This window comes from Rhamphochromis longiceps, linkage group LG4 (genome assembly GCF_057381845.1).
Source record: "Rhamphochromis longiceps isolate RC_006_pf linkage group LG4, R_longiceps_female_GT1.1, whole genome shotgun sequence".
In the NCBI taxonomy this organism is placed as follows: Eukaryota; Metazoa; Chordata; class Actinopteri; order Cichliformes; family Cichlidae; genus Rhamphochromis; species Rhamphochromis longiceps.
The window spans coordinates 34755921-34778207 of NC_140560.1; the positions used below are offsets into that span (position 1 = coordinate 34755921).

The 22287-nt window shown below is 41.5% G+C and overlaps 1 protein-coding gene across 1 annotated transcript; it reads right to left on the minus strand.

Annotated features, from left to right (window-relative positions):
* Positions 1-1605: 1605 nt before the first annotated feature.
* Positions 1606-21671, minus strand: LOC146672195 (myosin heavy chain, skeletal muscle, adult-like). Its single transcript, XM_085404718.1, has 38 exons — positions 21468-21671; positions 21217-21360; positions 20974-21130; positions 19031-19058; positions 18833-18947; positions 18621-18713; positions 18333-18396; positions 17334-17432; positions 17129-17232; positions 16695-16833; positions 15396-15514; positions 15015-15164; positions 14751-14921; positions 14358-14664; positions 14197-14270; positions 12356-12443; positions 12149-12266; positions 11959-12082; positions 11404-11540; positions 10751-11006; positions 9265-9507; positions 9021-9197; positions 8779-8924; positions 8053-8143; positions 7578-7967; positions 7377-7503; positions 7176-7294; positions 5289-5485; positions 5024-5207; positions 4778-4943; positions 4564-4688; positions 4179-4487; positions 3895-4098; positions 3382-3507; positions 3110-3280; positions 2929-3033; positions 2731-2826; positions 1606-2644 (listed from the first exon to the last, which is right to left on the minus strand). Exons 1-38 carry the CDS (start codon positions 21666-21668, stop codon positions 2492-2494), a joined length of 5817 nt encoding a protein of 1938 aa, XP_085260844.1. The 5' UTR covers positions 21669-21671; the 3' UTR covers positions 1606-2491.
* Between the last annotated feature and the right edge of the window lie 616 nt (positions 21672-22287).

The window sequence follows — 22287 nt, forward strand, 5'->3', positions numbered from 1 at the left end:
AAAAGTTGAGGAGGAGCCGCAGTTTAGACTTGGCTCTCCCTTTGGTGATCAGTCTGGTGTCTTGCAAATGTTTCATCTCTGCTCCAATCACATGTCTTCTTCCTGCAAAAGGAAACTCCCTGTTGCTATGCAGTTTAGTCATTTTCCACAACAGCCTCACCCTGACTGTGCATGCATGTGGATCCTGCTCCACACCCTACACAAAGCACAAATGTGTAAACTAAAGATAAAACCTGCAAGAAAAATAGTCTAAAAGTTCACCCCTTAAAATAAAAAAAAGTATTTTATGGTTTATTAAATTTAGTTTCATTAAATTTTATTTATATAAAATGTATTAAGGTTCTGTTTTAAGGTGCTTATTGTAAGGTAAGACCTACTATAAGCAGCACTTGGCAAAGTGGGAAGGAAGAACTTGGTTTTAAGCTGCTGAAGAGACGAGACGTGAACGTGTCAGTGCTGTTCCAGGGACTTCTGGTTTAGACTTCCTCCTGACCCAGCCATCTTGTTTTCCCACCTGCTCCGGACAATCAGCTGGGAGAGAGCTAACGCTGGCTAAGCTACCTTTGCCTGCACCGAGTACAGGGGCCTGGCTAGCTACGGGATTTTCAAGGGTGTGGAGCCGGGTCTCCAGTTCAGTGAGTCTGGCCTCCAAAGCTGTAAACAGGTGACATTTATTACAAGTATCATTGTACTTGTAATAAACTTCTAAACTTCTTACACACAGAGCAGGAAGTTGTAGGAGGGACAGGTGAAGAGGCCATGCTGCTAGCGAGTCAACTACAACCTGAGCTAAGCTAGCGAATCCCTGAAGACACAGTGAGTGAATACTGTGATTCAGCAGAGAGTGTGCTTTGGATAAAAAGTGAAGATTACACTTTTAAATAAGTCGTTATCTAAAAGTTTACATTAAATGGGCTACACAGATAAGCTACACCAGGGGTGTCCAACTCCAGGCCTCAAGGTCCGGTGTCCTGCAGGTTTTAGACGTCACCCTGGGTCAGCACACCTGAATTAAACGATTAGCTCATTACCAGGCCTCTGGAGAACTTCAGGACATGCTGAGGAGGTAATCTGGCCCTTGAGGCTTGGAGTTGGACACCCCTGAGTTACACAAAACACCACATGCTTTTTAACAGGAACAGGAAGTGACAATGCACTGCAGATATTAGAGTGAGATCTGATTGAAGATAGTCCACTTTAACGCAATTCAACAGGAGTGTTGCATTAATTGTTTTGGAATTGCAACCATTTGTAAAATAATATTAGCCATTTCTTGGCCAGATGAAGCAGATTTAAAAACAAACAAACAAACAAAAATACAGAGTTGATTCCAAGTGTTTAATTCGCAATTAGTAACTGTTCACTCAAACAGTCCACATCCAGGAATGTACTGTCCAGTTCAGGAATACCAAGTGGCCCGAGAGAGCGCAGAAGTATTAAACATCCTGGTTTAACATCCTGGTTTTTCTTCTCACTGAAAAACTGCAGTTATTATTTGATTTAAGGTACACTGTTAAATACTTATGGACCTAACTGTGTATTTCTTTCCTAACCACATCATGAAAGCACTTAATGAGGACTCGGGGAAACGAGAACCAAGAGAACGGCTTTAATGCCACGACAGATGTCGAGACGTGTTTGCTGAGCTCAAACTACAGCATCCCGACGACAGACCATAAAGAGCTCATTTCAGATACCATGCGCTCGGTGTTATCACATGCAGATCATAAAAGAGAGAACCATCAGTGATAAATATTACTTCATTTCCAAGATTGTAATTTTTAAATAAAAAAATAATAATAATTTTGTAAACTGAACTGAAGTGTTTGTTCTGTTCATTTGTATTTCTGCTCCTGCCGGAGAGCCGATCCAGTGTGACTCCTGCCTTTATTAAGGCCTTCTATGACTGAGCTCAAATTAAGTCATTATGATTTTAAAAACAGCAGCAGACAGCACTAACAGAAACTTAATGTCTCATAATCTTTATTTTTAAATAAACAACTTCATAAGAAGCTGATTTTATCACAGCAGCATAACCATCAGCGGGTTTATCAGTCTGTCAGCAAAGGTTCAAAACACATCAAGAGGTTATGGTGTGAAATGGAAAACACATTTTGTAAGCATGTCTGATGGGACGGGATGCTTTACCACCTTTCCTTTCGTAATATGTGGTCCAGTGTATCCTCTTTGAAAGCACTGGAGAACTGTTCCAGCTCATATTATTGCTCCCACGCACATACTTTCAGGTCACTTCACTCAGCTACAAACATTCCTGTGAAAAATTGACTTTTTGACTTCAGCTTATTTGTATCATAAGATTTTGCAGAACTAATTTGTTCTTTTTTTTGTTCAGATAAATGTAAAAGTTGATTCTTAATCCCAATAAAAACACTTCAAAGTAATACAAAAGAAAATGCAACGATGCACTGTCACAAAGCTGAAAACAACCATTTGTTCAGGGGACTTTTTGGAAGTTGATGATTTCTATTTCCTAAGACTTCGATTCCCCTTTACCAGCAACGTCACGACTCCTCGCTCTTAATTTATTCAGCTGGGACTCTGCGACATCAGCTCGCTCCTCTGCCTCCTCCAGTTCATGTTGCGCTTTCCGAAACTTAGCCAAATGGATGCTGCTTTGTTCCTCCTGTGTTTCAGAGAGCCACAGTAAAGAAGAGTTTTGTCTACATAACACGCCTGCATTTCTCACAGTGTTTAAGGATTTTCTCTCACCGCCTCCTCACACTGCCGCTTATATGCTTTCACTTTGAGCTGCAGCTTGTTGACCAGATCCTGCAGCCTCGCCGAGTTCTTCTTCTCCTCCTCACCCTGAAATCAAACAGAAGTGCTTCTCTCACATCTCTTTGAACATTTTCTCTCCTTCTCTGAGCAGCTTGTGAAATTTGCTTTGTTACGTAACAGACTTGTTACCTGATAAGTGAGCTCTTTAATCCTCCTTTCATATTTCCTCACACCTTTCGCGGCCTCTCCACTGTGTTTCTGTTCTGCCTCCAACTCATTTTCCAGCTCACGGACCTTAATAGAAATATATTTAGTTTAGATTTGAGCCTTAATTTCTCGGCATGTGTCGTTGCTCTCTGTCAGATCGTACTTTGGCTTCCAGCTTCTGAATCTCCTTCTTCCCTCCTTTAAGTGCCACCTGCTCGGCCTCATCCAGACGCTGCTGCAGGTCTTTCACCGTGGCCTCCAGGTTCTTTTTCATCCTCTCCAAGTGAGCGCTGGTGTCCTGCTCCTTCTTCAACTCCTCAGCCATCATGGCAGCCTGCATGCAAATGTGAACTGTGAAATTTTAATCCAGCCTCAAAGTCCAGCAGCCCTCATTCAAGTGACAGCGCAGTTAATTGATTTGAGGAGGAGACTGACATCCGTGATGGCTTTCTTGGCCTTCTCGTCTGCGCTCCTCGCCTCCTGCGCGGTCTCCTCCATCTCCGACTGCAGCTGAGCCAAATCAGCTTCCATTTTCCTCTTAGAGTTCACGAGACTGGTGTTCTGGTCATTAAACAACATTGAAATATGACATTGAAAGAAGTCTTTGGGTCCCTTACATTAGTGAAAGTGTCAAAATTAAAGAGAGAAATGAAGAGAAAAGTAGCTGAAAATCTGAACTTTAACGCATCATCTGTAAAACACAGAGGAGGTAGTTCAATCCATAATTTCCTAAATCAAACTGCCGATGTTTCGTGTGTTTGTTACACAGCGCTGATATAAAACCAGATTTTATTGGGCAGTTGGTTTAAATAGAGCTTATTTTCAACTACTTTATACACAGAAAGACTGCAAATAAATGTTATTTTTACTATTGATTAAGTCCAGTTCTCTAAAAAATTACACAAAAAAAATACACTAAAAAATGGACTCTGTATTTTGCGCTCTCACCTGAGAGTGCAGCAGCTGAACACGCTCGCTGACCTCCATCAGCTCCTGCTCAGCGAGCTTTCGACTTCTGTCACACTGCTCCAGCGACGCCCTCAGCTCCTCGTTCTCCGCCATCGTAAGATTGTTGCGGCGTTCTATGATAGCTAGCTCCTCTTTTAGGTCCTCCTGACGTTGGAGGGCTTCATCCAGATGGACCTGGGTGTCCTGAGGATGGAGGCAGTAGTTCTGGGATTTTAAACATCATCCCAGAATTTTTAACCAGAACAGAAAAAGTTCCCACGCACCTTCAGCTGAGTCTGCAGATTTCTCAGTTGTTTGGTTGCCTCGGCTGCCTGCCTGTTGGCGTGACCCAGCTGTATTTCCATCTCGTTTAGATCCCCTTCCATCTTTTTCTTCATCCGGACAGCATCGTTCCTGCTGCGCGTCTCTGCATCCAGCGTGATCTGCAGATATTCCACCGTTCTCTGGTAATTCCTTTTAAGCTGGTCGATTTCTTCGTCTTTCTCTGCCACCTTCCTCTCCACCTCTGACTTGATCTGGTTCAGCTCCAGCTCAAGTTGCAGGATTTTGGCCTCCTCTTGTTCCAAGGAAGACTTCAGAGAGAGAAAACAGCAATTAGTGTTGTTGTTATTTTATAAAATATTAAAGTTTGTTGGGGCGAAAAAATACCTCAGCTTCCTCGAGAGCTGCCTGGATGTCTCTCTTCTCTTGTTCGGTGTGCTTTGTGGCTTTTTCCAGCTCACGGAGCATTTTGGTGGACTGTCCAACTTGCTCGGTGATATCTGTGATTTCCTCTAAAAGACACATCAACACACTTTATGTAAAACGTTGACTGCAGCCGCTCAGAATCCAAACAGCAATTTATTTCCTGCAGAAGCCTTACGTTGAAGATTTTTATTGTCTCTTTTCATGCTCTCAAGGTGATCCAAGACTTCTTCGTATGAATTTTTCAGCTTGAAGAGTTCTGTGTTCAGCGCTCTGGACTCTCTCTGGGAGACTTCCAGATCTGATTGACTCTCCTCATACTTCTGTTTCCACTCAGCCAAAACCTGGCAGGAAGCAGCACATGTAATCAGTGTAGCCTTATGATGATACAAATGAGGACATGTTTCAAAACAGAAAGACCCACCTTGTCGAAATTCTTCTGTTTCTTGTCTAAGGTGGCATTTGCTGCGTTTGACCTTTCTAGCTCAACCATGAGATCCTCGAACTCTGCCTGCAGCCTCTGCTTGGTCTTCTCCAGCGATGCACACTTGACATTTGCTGCCTCTGTCATCTCCTCGGACTCCTGCAGCCGCTGGACCAGCTTCTTCCTTTGAACCGAACATAAACTGCGTTAAAGCAGAAGAAGCCCATCAGCGCTGACCCGAGATACACACTGTGAGGTTTTTTACTTTGCCTCCTCGAGCTCCTCGGTGCGCTGGATGGCGTCTGTCTCGTATTTCTTTCTCCACTGAGCCACGTCACTGTTCACCTTGGACAGGCAGCGCTGCAGCTCAACTTTGGCCTCTTGCTCCTCCTCGTACTGCTCTCTTAAGAGCTCGCAGTCGTGACGAGATGACTGCAAACTGTGAGCCAAGGTGTTTTTTGTCTAAAGAAATTTAAAAACGTACACAAAAAAACTGCTTCATGCCTTTTAAAACTGCTTCACCGAGATGCAGTAACAAATTTTTTTGCCCTCTGGGAACAGAAGGAACAAGCTGTGACTACAGCTGTGAATCATACTGAGTCATGACTGCAGGCAACTTTTACATTTAATATTTATGGAGCAACATTTGAATTCCTTTGAAGTCTGATTTTGGTCTCCTGACTCTAGCTGCTAAATGTTCACCAGCTAATCTCTAACATGGCTCTATTTTTCATCCTGAGCAGGTGCGGTACAGATGCTTTTTAAAGGTTTCTCTCTGAAAGGAGCCGTGAGAAACAGCAAGACAGAAACAACAAAACGAGGAGCGGAAACTGGCTGTGAAGCTTTATCAAGCTGACTTCAGATTCTGTTTTTTCTCAGATCCAATTATGAAGTCACTCACAAAGATCTCACAAAGGTGGCAACACAATAATGTGACAGAACAGCTGCTAGATATTACTCTAAACCAGTGCTTCTCAAAGTGTGTGGAGAGTTCTGACTGGTGGGGTGCAAATATGCGCATCCGCATCCACATGTTTGCACTCTTCAGTGCACTTCTTTTCAGCTACAGCCTACACACATCAACAACAACAACAGGACCTAGTTCATTCTGTTTTAAGCCGGCAAGGCAAGATTGCAGATGCTGCTCAGGTTTGGCCGCCTCCCCTGCAGCCACGCCCCAGACCACGCCCCGCCACAGCTCTGCAGTCAAAAACAGGCTCACTGCAGCCAATACGAGTGAATAGTATTAAACTCTCACTAAATTATATTTTTTTCATCTCTGTTCACAAGTTTCTGAATTTTCTTTTTTTATATAAAACTAAGACTGAACTGTATTTTTCCATGTTTGGCAATGTTCACATTCTCTTTAAATTGTTGCTTTTTTGAAGAAGTGGCGCAGACTAATGAAGCAGTCTAGAGACAAAAGTTACAAATAGTTGTTTGAAATGAAAGTTGTTTGTTTATAACAACAATTACTGAAGGATTCATTGAGAATGAGTTTCTAAATAAAGTCACGGCTCAGCTTTTCTGTCATTGCTTTGTTTAGATGGGGCGTGAAAATATTTCTTCCTGCCACGAGGAGTCGCCCCCTGCTGGTCATTAAAAATCATTCAGATCAATCATGGCTATTTCTTATAATTCAGAATATACTGCCCCCTTCGGCCTAAATGTAAAAATGCACCTTCTTTACACATTCAGAATATATTAATAAACTTATTTGTTTTTTTCTTCTGGCTTTTACATGTTTGACAAATATGTTAATCACAGCTTTACAGCTTTTTGTATTGTACACAGAGAAGACAGTGATAAATGTCTGATAAATTACTGACCTGTCTTGGAAAGAGTCAGTCGAGGTATTGCAGTCATGGACTGCAAAATTAGTCTGCATGCATCAAACGTTTATTTACGGTCACATGGTTTGGCTCCAATGAACTAAAAGATTCCTAAAATCTTTGATGTCTGTGGCCAAAACATCCAGTTCAGTCAGTCATTGTTTCCTAATGCAGATAGATATGAAAAAAAAGCTAATAAACTGCTAAATCATCATAGCTGATGGTTTTGAGATTGAATTTCTCATCCGTTCACAAGAGATTAGTAAGAACTCTAAATCCTTGCTGTGACTAGATATCAATCTTTGTTGTGCCTTTCAGACCTTGATTTCTTCGTCCAAAAGTCTCTTCATCTCTTCAATTTTGTGACCGGCTGCAGTCTTCCCTCTGTTCACCTGGAACAGAATGGACTCTTTTTCTTCCAGCAGACGGGTAAGTTCACCTGTCCAGGACAAAAAGAATAAAAACTCACGTGTCTGAGCATCTAAAATGTTCTTTTTATCCTTTTTTAATTAAAAACCTACCATTTTCTGTCTGCAGTCGAGCACTCAGGGTAGTGTAATCACTAAGAGACCTCTGGGCTTCATCTGCTTCGGTCTTGTATTCATTCATTTGATCTTCAAGGCTCCTGCACTGTTTCTCCACGTTAGCCTGAAACATAGAGCTCTAGTTATAATAGAAGAGAAGATTTCAGAAAAAAGTCCCCTCTGCAGACAGATGTTTACCTTGCTTTTCAGAACAGTCTCCATACTCCTTGCCATGTCATCGATTTCCATCTTCATCTCGCTCTTTTCTTTCTCCAGTTTCTGCTTGACCCTTTGAAGGTTTTCTATCTGATCACCGAGCTCCACAACGCTGTCCGCCTGCTTCTTGCGTAAAGCAACAGCGATGGATTCATGCTGCAGGGTGGACTCTTCCAGTTCGTGGCGCAGTCTCTGAATCTCAGCCTCGCGCTTCTTGTTGAGCTCGGCCTGAGCGGCGGAGGCTCCTCCGGCCTCTTCCAGCCTCTCGGTGATCTCCTCCAGCTCTCTGGACAGGTCAGAGCTCTGCTTCTCCACTTTGGCCCGAGCTGCACGCTCAGCTTCGATTTCCTCTTCCAGTTCTTCAGTGCGAGCCTACAATTTGAACACATGAAACTGGTATCATAACGCTGAACATCAAGTGCTCGATACTTTGAGACTGCTACAATTACATAAACACCTGAAGCTCTTTAATCGCCTTTTGAAGCTGCGTGCTAAGAGCTTGTTCGTCGTCAACTTTGCTCTGTAGGCTGCTGATTTCAAAGTCCTTCCTGAGAAGAGAATGATTTCAGGTTCAGATAATATTTAACTCCATTTATAAGATCAAAGTTTCACTGTATATAAAAGATGGATGGAGCCATCATTCCCATGTTGTTTTTTCAGTGTGGGATGGTGCTGAATATTAATGTAATTTAATGAAAATTTAAAGAGTATTGCTGTTAGTTTTTTTTAATTATTATTTTATTAGTATTTAAACCTTGTTGTGTTGCCATAAAGTCCTGTTGTTTCCACCTGTGTGTGTTTTCCTTCACTTTGTGCCTCTGTGATGATTCTGTGATCTTGTCGATTGTCTGGATTTTTGTCCTTTTGAACTCTTCCTGCTTGTATCGAAAAGCACTTTTTGTTCATTACTACATCTGCTGCTTTGCTACCTGCTGTGTGGGCTCAATACAACAAGGTGGTGTGATTAGCTGACATTTCAAACAGGAAACAGGGATAGTTGGATGTGGATTCACTCTGTGGTTTAGGAGATAAAACAGCAAAAGGTCAGCTTTAGATAAAAAGGAATAAAAAGCTTTTGTCTGGACGGACACTGCTGAACAGAATGTTCTTGGGTTTAGGAGGTAAAAGCTCGGATTCATTGCTTGGCGAAATCTTTTTTTTAGTAATCTATTTATTAACTCACTTTTTCAGTTGTTCCTCCGCCTGCAGCTTTTCATTCTCCAGGTCCATGATGGTTTCCTGGGACAGCCTCAGATCTCCCTCCAGTTTCCTTCTGGATCTCTCCAAGTCGGCACGCAACTTCTTCTCCTGCTCCACCAGCCCCTCCAACTGCAGGATGTTTACATCAATCACTAAGTCTGCAGCTAACATTACAAGTTTACGTGATGGCTTCATCTTAAGAAGCACTGAGCCTTTTATACTTACATCATCAAATTGTTGCTCCAGCTTAGTCTTTGTCTTTATTAGAGAACTGACTCTGTCCTCCTCTGCCTGGAGGTCGTCTAAAGTCTGCTGGTGCACCTCCTGCAAAGCTTTCGTCTCCTTTGAGGACTTCAACAGGTTTTCCTCAAGAGTCGTTAACTCCTCGATCAAATTCTTAACCTAAGGAGAGAACTTTGTTAAAAACAAAAGCTTTAAAAGTTCAGACAACAGAAATCATCAGAGGCACCTTATTTTCAGTGGCATATTTCTCCTTCTCCACTTTGGCGATGGTAAGTTCCAGGTCGTCTATGTCCCGTTTGAGCTCAGAACATTCGTCCTCCAGTTTCCTCTTCTGGGCGGTGATTTCAGCGTTGATCTCCTCCTCTTCCTCCAGCCTCTCGGAGAATTCTTTGGCTTTGGCTTCCAGGTGGATCTTGCTCTTTATCAAGCCTTCACACCTTTCCTCAGCATCGCACAGGTTCTCCCTCTCCTGAGGAAACAGGACACAATGACTGTCATAGTGCAGTAAATTTTTAATTTAACCTCGGTTAATAGTTATTCTTTTTCTAAAGTTTGGACACATATTCACATTTCATGTTTTTGCACAGGGATCTGTTTGGAATCTTCTATTTTCCTTTAAGGATAGCTGAGCTGCCTGCTGACGGTGCAGAAGCCGACCATTTCCCTTTCTCTGTGATGGTATAAAGAAAACTTTTAATGAATACTACAAGCTATTTTTTTTGTCTTCATGTCGGCGGAGCTGAAGCAGACGTTAGAGGAAGTGTTCAGATGTATGTTCAGGAAGTGATCAGGATGCAATCAAAATGCTCAGTCACAGTGATCTGGATGAGCTCTGAGTCAGATCCAAACTGTGTGTTGATTCAAATCAACGATGAATTCCCTCAGAAAGTTATATGGAAGCAGCTGGCAGTCAATAATCAGGCCACAGAAATGTTCCAGTGATGTGTTTGTGCAGTCCCTCCACATTTCGTTTCTTCAAAGTGCTCAGATTAACATCCTGTCAGGTCATTTTCTTCTTATTTAACACTTCCTTAATAAACTGAAGATTATTTCTGCACAGGGGTCAGTCTCGTGTTACCACATTGTCCATTCACTGTCGCTCCCAGCAGGTCTTTTTCTCGTTTTTCTCTTTAGTGGTTTCTTAACAGCATGGAGGAAACATTCACGCTTCCTTCAACAGCTGCTCGAACTCTAGGAAGCGCTGACATGAGCTCTAATTTCAGAGGATGGTGATTCTAATGGCGTTATTCTGCACAGCAGAGAGATCTTGCTCTTCGTTTCCTCGAGCATCACAGCCTGCGTAGGTGAACTCACAGTACTTAAATAAATCATGTACTGACTGACCTTCATGTCTGAATAAAAGATAGACCAGCATTTTCTTTACATCACTTGTTCTTGCATTAATAGAGATTACCACAGTAGTAGCAGTGGGCTTTTTCTGTGCACCAACACCAGAAACCTTTGACTCAAATCTTAATATGTTGTAACGCTGTTATAAGCATTATTTGCTTTAAGTTTAACATCATGGTCAGTTTGCTTTCTTCTTATTTTAAGTTTGTTTTCCTCCAGTTTCCCTGCAGTGATCAATTATACTAGTTCTTATCTTACCTCATTATTGATCATCTTTAATTTAATCTGATCTTCAAATCAGGCAGAACAAAATCAATACAAACAGACCACTTTGTCCCACTCAGGGCTGAGTGTTTACATACTGCTTGTATTTGAAGGTAAAGGTCATTCTTCTCCTGCACCAGCATGACCATCTTCTCTTCCAGCTCCTTCCTCCTGGCCTCCGACTTTGCCAACTCCTCTCTGAGTCGAGCAAACTCCTCCTTCATGGTCTGCATCTCCTTCTCAGCCTCTGCACTTCGTAACAGAGGCTTTATCTTGAAGAAGAGCTTCATCCAAGGCCAGTTCTTCACATTCATGAACGAACGAATGTTGTACTGGATGATGTAAACGGCCTCTCTACAGAGTGAAAAAGCAAAACAATGAAGAATTTGTTACAGATGTGAAGGTGATGAGAAAATCTGATCTTTTTAAGGTTTCTCTAAGTTATTCCTCACTTTTTCACTAGCTACAATGTCAGAGTAGCTTAAAAAATGAAAGGGAAAAAAAATGAAGGGAAGCAGAGTAAAAATGAGAAATTATCTTGGCATTTTTAATGTGGGACAAAGATCACGACTGCAATTACAATCATAATTAATGACAGTTTAGAAGAAATAGTCTCCTTTGTTACCATAAAGGACGCAGTTATGAAATAGCCTGTGTTCAATCCCATCTAACTTTCTCCGTCTTTCATTCGCCTAATTTTCCATAAATTCTACATCCACTAATCCAAAAGAAAAAAAAAAAAGTGCCAGACCTTTTCTTCATCATCTCCTTTAACCTCAGCCTGGTGACGTAACCTCTGGCTACAGCCTGGATTCGAGTCATCAGCACAGCTAGACGCTCATCCCGCATCTCCTCCAGAAGACCCAAAAGGCCGGCTTTGAAAAACACCTGCAAGTTGAGAAAGATTTCTCTTCAATTTCAAATTATCCATCCATTCTCTTCTGCGTATCCTTGTCAGGATGACGTGGGGGCTGGAGCCCAGCCGGCTGTCTTAGGGCGAGAGGCGGGGTACACCCTGGACAGGTTGCCAGTCTGTCGCAGGGCTAACACACAGAGACAGACAACCATTTGCACCTATGGGCAATTTAGAGTTTCCAATTAATCTAACCCCACTAACTGCATGTCTTTGGAATGTGGGAGGAAGCCGGATTACCCAGAGAGAACCCACGCAAACACAGATAGGCCCCGGCCTGATGGTGGAATTGAACTCAGGACCTTCTGTGAGGCATCATTGTGCTGCCTGCTAGCAATTTCAAATTATTTTAGCTGAAATATTATATAATATATATATATTTTTTAAACATACCTTTGTGTATCCGAATCTATACTGGGTGTGGTCCACGTCAATGGACGACAGCAGCTTCTCGGAGGCCTTCTTGCTGTCAATAAACTGGCCCTCGGGGATCGCGCTGGCATTCAGAATCCTGTATCTGTCACACACGTGTGGAGGTTTAGTCTAAAACTCGAGGCAGTTCTTCAAACAAATTACATGTTACCTTTGCCTGAAGTCTCCATACAGAATCCTGCTGGGGAATCCCTTCCTGCAGATCCGGATACCTTCCAGCACTCCGTTACATCGCAGCTGATGAAGGACCAGATGGTGATCCATGATTCCTACAACAGATAGAGGTAACTTTTCCCCACAGGGTAACTTCAGTTCAAATTTTTTTTCTTTATTTGTTGTCTATTCCTGTTTGTTTTACCTGGTATCTTGGTCTCATTTGGGATGATGCATCTGACAAAGTGTGGATGTGTTGACCTGAGGTTGGCCATTAGTTTGTTCAGGTTCTCCTGCAACACATCATGCTTTCAGTCAGATGGACTGATGGTAACATGTGCTGCACCAGTGTACCAGCACATGTGATGTGACAATAAAAGTGATTTGATACCATTTGATACCACAGAAATCACATTAACAGTAGATGTTACCCGCTGGTTTTTGGAATCATTATTCTCGAGCTTTGACTGTAGCATTGTTACTAGATATGACAATTTTTAGATCGCACGATGGAGCGCTCAAGTGTAAGACAATGTTAGCAAGCTTGGTTGGCTGGTTGCTTCCATAAACTGTGTGAGTGCAATGCAGAGATGCAGATGCTCGTCAGTGAGAAACACGGAAAGTCACTGAATCTGGATCACAGAGTTCCCGGGATAGGCTATTATAATATTAGTATAATAAGCCACACTCTCTGAATGGCACTAAGTAAGATGTTTAATCTTTATATTTTAATGTCTGATAAAAAGAAACTCCAAAAATTCTTTGTGTTGAGCTTATAAACTGCTGGCAGTAGATTAATATTTATTGTACAGACACAGTTTTGTCAGTTAACTTGACACAACACAAATGTGTGATTCACAAAGTGTCAAACTGCTTTTAACACTCAGTTAATTTCAATATAAATAGACAGTAGCTAAGGTTACGCATTAAAGCAGATATTTCTTTCACGCAGGAGCAAAACTCTGAGGCAAGTTCCCAAATAAACATTATCACGAGGAACTGTTTTATTAATTTCTTGGAACCCTAGTTTATCCAAGATAAATAAATTGGACGAACTGAGGTCTCATGTCACAATGACTCGTCGGAAAAAAAAAACTATAGCTTCTTGGCTTTCTTTTTGTTTTTCTATTCATTTTTGTGCTATAATCTATTTTATGGTTCAAACGTGAGCAGTTAATTAGTCTCATTTATCTAGAGCTGTCTGGGAATTTGGGAAACTTCAGACCACTAATCTGCAGTGACAGAGAGCCTGGTGAGGTGGAGGTAAACTCTGGAAAGAAGAGGAATGAGAGTCAGTAGAAACAAGATAAAATACATGTGGAAAGGTGAAGATGCAGTCAAAGCTCTGGAGAGTGCACGAAACAGGTAAGGAAGAGAGGACAGGCAGGGTGGGTGGAGACGAGTGTCAGGGGTGCCTTTGTGAGAGCAGCAAGAGTGAAAAGAAAGGTTTAAAAGATGGTGGCGAGACCTGCTGTGATGAATGATTTAGAGACGGTGGCACTGACAAAAAGACAGGAGGTGGAGCTGAAGATGTTCAGATCTTGATTAGGAATGAGCAGGATGGACAGGATTAGAAGATTAGTGGATGTTGATGATGGAGCTGACAGAAGAGGAAGAGCACAGAGAAGATTCATGGATGCAGTGAAGGAGGAAGATAGGGTGAGGTGAACAGAGATGATCTGCTGTGGTGACCTCTAAATGGAGCAGACGAAAAAAGAAGGAGGAGGAATGACTTGAAATCTATTATCTGGTGAGTCTTCTTCTATGTTTCCTTAAATGTTACATTTTTATAAATTTATGCAAAACAACAAAAACAAATGATTTATTCAGGGAATGTATAGAAGACCAGACGAGCTTTCAAGCTTGTGGTCCCTCCTCACAAATATCAACCAGTTGTATTATTTCTTTATCAATATTTGATGGACAAAGAAGAAACTATTACAACTATAACTACTGCTCCAGTTCTTAATACAGAAAAACTGTGTCATGTAAGTTTATTTTAAAAGAGTTAAAAGGATTTACGGGTAAATAATAACTATGTCTTACCCTAAAGAGTGCAGAAACTGTCTGGAAGGAGGACCCCTTTTTCTTGTAGTTTTTCTTGTTCCTATCAGCAGCAGCTAAAAACCCCCACATGAGATAAATGGTGAAATCTTAATCTAATCTCAATCTCTCATCTGTGTTTGATGTCTAAAGAGCTGGCATACCATCAGCTGATGCATACGTGGCAAAGAGCTGGCAGAGCAGTTTGAGGGAAGCTTTCTGGTAAAGCTGCACCACGGTGTCGTTCAGCGGGTCCTTGTTTTTTTCCAGCCAGCCGCTGATGTTGTAGTCGACGGTGCCGGCGTAGTGCATGAGGGAGAAGTGGGCCTCTGTCTTTCCTTTGGATGGTTTGGGCTTCTGAAAGATGCTGTTCTTCCCCAAGTGCTGGTCGTACAGCTTGTTTTTGAAAGACCCGTCTGTGGCCTTCGGGAACATACACTCCTCTTCCAGAATGGAGAAAATGCCCATCGGCTGAGAGGTGGAAAAGGTGATTAGTGTTTCATTCCTGTCTTCTACTCTTGATTTGAATATTTAAGGTAACAAAAAAGTAAACAAACCTTCTCAATGAGCTCAATGCACGCAGCCAAGTCCATGCCAAAGTCAATAAACTCCCACTCGATCCCTTCCTTTTTGTATTCCTCCTGCTCCAGCACAAACATGTGGTGGTTGAAAAACTGTTGGAGCTTCTCGTTGGTAAAGTTGATGCACAGCTGCTCCAGGCTGTTTATCTGCGTCAAACAGAAACGTTTCACCCATCAAACAATCAGAAATATGTTTAAAGGGATTTGATGTTTTTTCATCTCTGCAGGAATCCCCTTCACCTCAAAAATTTCAAACCCTGCGATATCCAGGACGCCAATGAAGTGCTGTCTGGGAAGTTTGGTGTCGAGCTGCTGGTTGATCCTCGTGACCATCCAGAGGAACAGCTTCTCGTACACGGCCTTCGATAAGGCGCCCACAGCATTGTTCACCTGAAAAATCAGACATCATTTTCACATTGTGTTGCTTTTAATAGCTCAGCTTGTACAGCGGACTGTAGGTGTGTAATAACAGGAATCGTTAGGTTGCTGGTTCAACTCCAGTTTGAAGGAGGTTTTACGATGCTTTCTGTCTGTACTGATTCAAAGTAGGTTTAAAAATACTGGATGCTTACAGATGGGCTGTGGTTAGTGGGCGTTTTTAGCTGTGGAAACATCATGTACCTGCTGTGGAGTCTGGCCTTTGGTGACATATTCATTCCCAACCTTCACTCGAGGGCAACACAGAGCTTTCAGCAAATCAGCAGAGTTCAGACCCATCAGATAGGCAACTTTGTCCGCCACTGCAGGAGAGATAACACAGAGGGGAAGGTCAGTGGGAGAGTGTACCCTGCATTTTAGATGAAACTCGCTGTAGCCCCTTATGACCTTAGCCTGGATAAATGGTTAAGAAACAAGACAGATGGATAATGCAGGTCAGCAAAATGTCACATCAAAACTGATAATAATCATGAAAATATGAGGAATCAAAAACAAATGAAGCAAAATTTAAAAATAACCTCTATTTCAGCGAATTCACTTTTTGTGCGCTGTGTTCAGATGACTCTCGGGTGGAAACAGCAGCCTTGTTCATTTGCTCGAAATATGGCAGTGCCTCATGCAGAACATTGCAAAGTAAGCAGTACTATAAGAGTGAAAGAAATAAGTGGAAGTGCCTGAGATCAAAGGCCTATTCTGAACAAAGGGGGCAAATTCAAGTGTCACATCACGCCTACATGAAGCTTTCAAAGCAGGAAATGCATAGACCTCTGAAACACTTTGTGGAAACTGATGATTCACCAACTAAAACTATTTTGAACTGAGCAAAATCATAAACAGGCCCCTCTGTGTCACGTATGCACCTGTTTCAGTGTATTTAGCAGAGGTATAACGTGGAAATCTAAGGCTACAGTCACATTGGGGGAAACAGTGGTTGGAGACTGCAGTGACCACGTCAAGTCAACTTGTCAAGACAGCAATAAAATGGCAATAAGAGTCAGACTGTTATCAGTTTTGGGGATCAAGTTGGCAGCTACATGCATCAGACTGATGGAGCAGCCGAGTTGTGCTCATGAGCACAGACTGACTGAATATTTAGGTCTTTGCAGTCTGCGTTTATTAATTGGATGACGGTTAATTGCAAACCTTGAGACTGACTGCAGCCAGTTCAGTTGGACTGAGACAAGTTGCTTCATACGGGGTGGCCAAAGCTGGTTGAAGGTGGTGTAGCTAAACTTCTTGGTGACCAGTTGGTGGCTGCAGCTACTTGCAACTGGTCCCAGACAGCAAAAAACATTGAATGCAATCACTCGCCAACCACCTTTTTTCTTCCTGGTTAAACAGAGATTGCCGTCCTAGTTTTGGTCAGCTGTGGGGCCCAAAAGTAAAAGTTGGAACAAAATTCACAGTGAAGCTGTAAAGTTGTCCCGCTGATGCCTGCTTTGGTTTTAAATTAGGGTGGAGGCACCACCTCAGACGTCTCACCCTCAGTGCCATCAGGCTCGGCCTGCTCCTCCCGCTGCTTCTGCTTGAACTTCATGTTCCCGTTGTGCATGACGGCACCCGTCAGCTTGTAGATGCCGACCTTTTCCTCAGTGCTAAAACCCAGGATGTCAATGGCTCTCTGAAGAACAGACACAGACATGGGAACTTCTCTGAGTTTAGTGCCAATGTCATGATTTTAACCATTTAAATGTAATGATGTGTTGATGTTGTGCATTGATTTATTTTTCAAATTAATAGTAATACATTTATGCATAATTATTTTCACATATAATTTAAGTAATAAAATTTAAAACCAACAAAAATCAGGTATTTCAAGTCTTTCATCTGATGTCAAAATATATCAGTAAAAATACTGTAATTAAGTGCATGGCTTCAGCCTGTATTCCACATTTCTGTGCATATTTTGCACTTACATCTGTGGCCATCAGCTCCTCTGCATCATTGATGCTCAGCACAGTGATTTCCCCCTGGCTGATAAAAGGGTAATCATAAGGATTGCTGGTTATCAGCAGCATCTCTGAAATGAGGCACAGAAAAATAGCTCATAGCTCTGTGCAGGACCAGACGCCATGGAAACTGTGTCACAACCATTTAGAGCTCATTGATTGGTATATTCACCGATTAAATCAGGCTTCTTATTTGACAAGATCTGATAGAAGATGTGATAGCTCCTCTCTGCAAGCAGCTGGAAAGTCACTCTGGATTTTTCCAAAAGGTCTGACAATAACCAGAAATAAAACACAAATCACAAAACTTGGACAGACAGCAGAATATTAATTATTCCAAAAAATATTCACAGTCACATTCAGGCCTCACTCTCTGTCAGACGTTTTGCAGCTATAAAGTTTAGATTTTGATCGAAAATGTATAAGAAGACCTTCATTAATTGACCTCAGGCATAAAACAAAATATATTTTTTAAAAAAGGACTCTGGTCTGAAAAATAAAGGTAATGAGGGCGCATTAATCCTGCGTTCTTTCCAATGACCACCAGGGGGCGACTTCTCTGCTTCCAGAAATCAGTCAGATTATATGGAAGTCTATGGGGAGAAGGAGTCTAGTGATCACTTGATGTATGACTTCAGTACCTTGATTGTGAGCTTATGATGTCAGTCACTGGTTTCAAGTCATATTTAAAACTACATGATGTTCATTTTGCTGTTATCAGGCCAATACCTTAATGTTATTATAATAATTGATTTCAATTTTGCTAGATTTTTCATCAGTTTTCAATCAACTTAGGCTTCTAACTGAGCAATTTATACAGCTAGATTGGACAGGTGTCTACTGCAGGTAGAGTTGATTTAGAAAATGTCTCCTGTGCTTCTGATTTCGCTGTGACGTTGAGTGATTTTGGATGAGGAGGGCATTCCTATCACCTCTCCTCTGCACCGTCACACTCCTGATGAACAGCTGGGCACACTGTGTGGAAAACATAGATGTCTGTGAATAATCACCTATCATATTCTTTGGGGAGACAGTGAAAGCCAAAGCCTTAAACCAGAGGGTAATTTCACTGTGGCTAAACCCATCTTTTGTATAAAGTCTGTCCCAACATTCGTGACAGAAAAGCTGCAGTTAATTATCTTTATTATTAACTGTTAAAATGGGCACTTACAAGTTTCAATATCAGCTGATGCCAACTTCCCCTTTGTTCCGAAGTGGATGCGGATGAATTTTCCCTGGAAAAGTTTAACATATGAGCTGGGACACTATTTTGACCATTGGACGTCTCTGGTAATCAAGCTCTAAGATAAATAAACTACATTTAAAGAAAAAAACAAAACAAAGTTATTCTTAAAGCTCACATCACCTGATATAATCAGTTGGGGTTTTTTTGTCATTATAACAGCTGAATTTTCTTAGTATGATAGCATGATGTCAGCCTCGGCTGGTCTTAACTCACAAATCGAGACGAGTTGTCATTCCTCACAGTCTTGGCGTTCCCGAAAGCTTCCAGCAGAGGGTTAGCCTGGATGATTTGATCCTCCAGAGTCCCCTGCAGAAGAATAAAAAGACATTTCAAGTTCTTTTCATTTAAATTAAGGTAAAAGCTTTCAGATTTTCTGCTCATGTTTCATCTCTAGATAATTAGAAGATGAATTAATTGGACTGAACCTGCATTTTACTGCCCGGTTGTTCCTTCTTGCTTGACTCTCCCATTGCTGTGATTGTTGCAAAGTACTGGATTACTCGCTTTGTGTTGACTGTTTTCCCAGCACCAGATTCTCCACTGATAAAATGTGACATCAGACAAACGATGGGAATGAAATATATGCAGAACGAAAAGTAAACAGCTAATAAAGTCATACTTACGTGATCAGGATAGACTGATTCTCTCGATCTGAAGAGAAGAAAGAAAGTGGATGATATCGGAGTTTGAGGGGCTGATGCACGTTTGTGGGGTTTTAGGCTTTGAACTTTTTTTAGTCTTTAAATAGAGTTTCATTTCACTTTAATTTTTACTATATTTTATGTCCCCTGTGCGTCTATTTAGGAAAGGAATGTATGAGTGAGAGATAAAAAGTGCTTCAAGTCATGCAACATACAAATCTGTGCAAAATTCTTGAGCCAGCCAGCCTTCTTTTCCTTATATCTTACTTCCAAGGAGCCAGACTTTGTTAAAGTGGTCTCGAGCAACAGTTCTCCTAGCTTTCTAAAGGTCTTTCACAGTTTGTCTTTGGAGACTGGATGCGTTTACACCCATTTTCAGTCCAGTCCTTGTACCTGACCATTTTCAGAGGGTTTTTTTGTTTGTTTGTTTGTTTGTTTGTTTGCTTTGTGTGTGCCAGGTTTGCAGGTCCTGCAGGTTTTAGACATGTCCTTCTTCTTCTTTCTTACATTTGTATTGGCAGTTGGCAAATAACTGAAAGGTGCATTACTGCCACCAACTGGTATGGAGTATGGTCTGGAACAACGCTCAAAAAAATAAAAATAAATAAATAAATAAATAAATAAAATTTAAAAAAAATCTTCATATCCTTCCAAACAGGTTCTAGACATGTCCTTGATCCAACACAGCTGATTTAAATGGCTTAATTACTTCCTCAACATGTTTTCTCCAGAGGCCTGGTAATGAACTAATCGTTTAATTCAGGTGTGTTCACCCAGGGTGAGATCTAAAGCCTGCAGGACTCCGGCCCTTGAGGCCTGGAATTCCCCACCTCTGGTTTAAGGCATTGAACATTGACCAGTTAAACCAGGGGTGAGCAACTCCAGGCCTCGAGGGCCGAAGTCCTGCAGGTTTTAGATGTGTCCATGATTCAACACAGCTGATTTAAATTGCTAAATTACCTCCTCAACATGTCCGAAGTTCTCCAGAGGCCCTCATCATTTGATTCAGGCGTGTCGATCCAGGGTAACATCTAAAACCTGCAGGACACCGGCCCTTGAGGCCTGATGTTCCAAATCCCTGATTTAAAGAAATAAGGGGTGGCTCAAGACTTTAGCACAGGACTGTATTTCCACCTGGGAAGGTCGTAAGAAGCATGAGAACTTCTTCTGTTCTTCTGTATACACACCGTTTGCTTCACATGCTGAAGATCTCCATGGAGGACTGTGTAACACGAAGCCTGAGCTGTCAGTGATTCCTGTTTATCTGTTTTATGTTTGAAGTGAAACTAAAGCTGAATCATTAAAGTCTCTATTATAAGGTGACTGCTTTCATCTGCAGTTGTTGCAGAAGCGTGTTAATTAAGTTGCTCTACTATTTAGTTATCCTGTGTGCACAAGATAAATAACTTTTTCTCACAATATAATTAACTCGCGCACTTCTGATAATTAGATTTATCCACTGTGCACGACACAGACACAGCTTACACCACCTTTCACCTCAGGACTAATATTTGTTTTTCACAATAAAACTAAAGAAATAAGTAAATACAAATTATTTTGGTTTACGTCAGTGCAAAATTGTAATTACATGTTGGACCTGGTAAAAGGTAAGAAAAAAATCATGTTAACAGGACTTTTTATGTATTTCTTAAAAGCTGTATGAGTATTGCTTTTTGTGCATATATGCCTGTAATTTTGGTTATTTAATATTGATCTTTTTCATTTCATTGCATTATGTTGTTAATTTTTTTAGCATGTTTAATTTGCATTTTGTAAATATTGGATAGTACATCAAACTTTTTAAAGTAATTATGCTTTTAATTATCTAAAACTATACACAATTTTAATTGAACTGTTAATATAACTCAAAAAATGCAGACAAACATGACGCTAGTCATGCCAATAACAATACTATGGGGCCAGACCTGTAAGCATGTACTGGTAAGCGTTGTCAGAGATGGAGAAGATGTGTGGGGGGACCTCCTGGCGTTTCTTTCCTCTGTACCCGGCCACCACCTCTGGGTTGTAGACCGGCAGCCACTTGTAAGGGTTCACAGTCACACAGAAGAGCCCAGAATAGGTCTGAATTAACAAGAAAAAAAACCCAGAATACAGACTGTTGGTATTGAATTAAAGTTAAAGATATTGTGAGTCACAGTTGTCCTTACATAAATCATCCAGGCAGCGTAGCGTTTCTTGAGGTTAAAAAGCACGGCGGGTTCGTGCAGATGCGTCAGCAGGGCCATGTCCTCTATCTTGTCAAACTTGGGTGGGTTCATTGGCCGAATGTCATCCACATGCACTGTGACAACCTGAAGTACAATTTCAAAAAGATACATTGTAAAAAAAATGACAGATAAAGACAGAAAAACCGATATAAGATGTCAGAAATAGTCAAATAATAGCTGGACTCTTTCACCTTTCCATCCTCAATCTCCACATTGACCTTAGTGCCATCCTGGCTTCTGATTTTTCCCTCGACATACTCCTGCTTCGGGTGAGGCACAAAAACGGCACTTTTGGCATCAAACGGCACATTCTGAGCTGCAATTCTCTCCCGCTCAGATTTACGCAGGTATGGGGCGGCCACCCCAAATACTTCCATGTCCGTGTCACTCATTTTGTTGAGCTGAGCGATAAGGATGAAAAAAGAGTTTAAAAGTAAAGTGAAGATGACGAGAAATTTAAAAAATATGTTGCTTACCTGAGTCAGAATTTCCAAAGAATGCTTGAATCCCAGAAGTTTTAGAGCCTTTAAATCATAAAAAATGACTGTACTGTCTGTACTGTTGTTAATTTTCCAATGGTGCACCACAGACACCTGACTAGACACCCTCACCAGACTTTGACAGCTTTTATAAGAGATGGTCGGGGGTTCTGCTTCACCTATATTTGGAGATCTGGCTCTCATGCCACCTTGGATGAGCAAGTATGTCCATTTTGTACTTCAAACTGTCTATATATAGGTGTATTGTGTCACTTTTAAACTGTTTCAATTGTAATCCTTCAGACTTTCCATTAAAAAGCAATGAATGGCATGGACAACAGCTTTGGAAGCTTACTGTCCCAACATGGCAGGCCTAATTTTCTGGGATCAGGGAAGATTAGCTCTGTTGGGGCTTCGCTAAAACTCTGGAGAGCAGAGCCTGTCACACACACCACTCTATTGGGGCAGCTGGGATAGGTGGGCAACATTAGCGCATCGTCCTGGCTAACATGATTTACCATAAATCCATTTA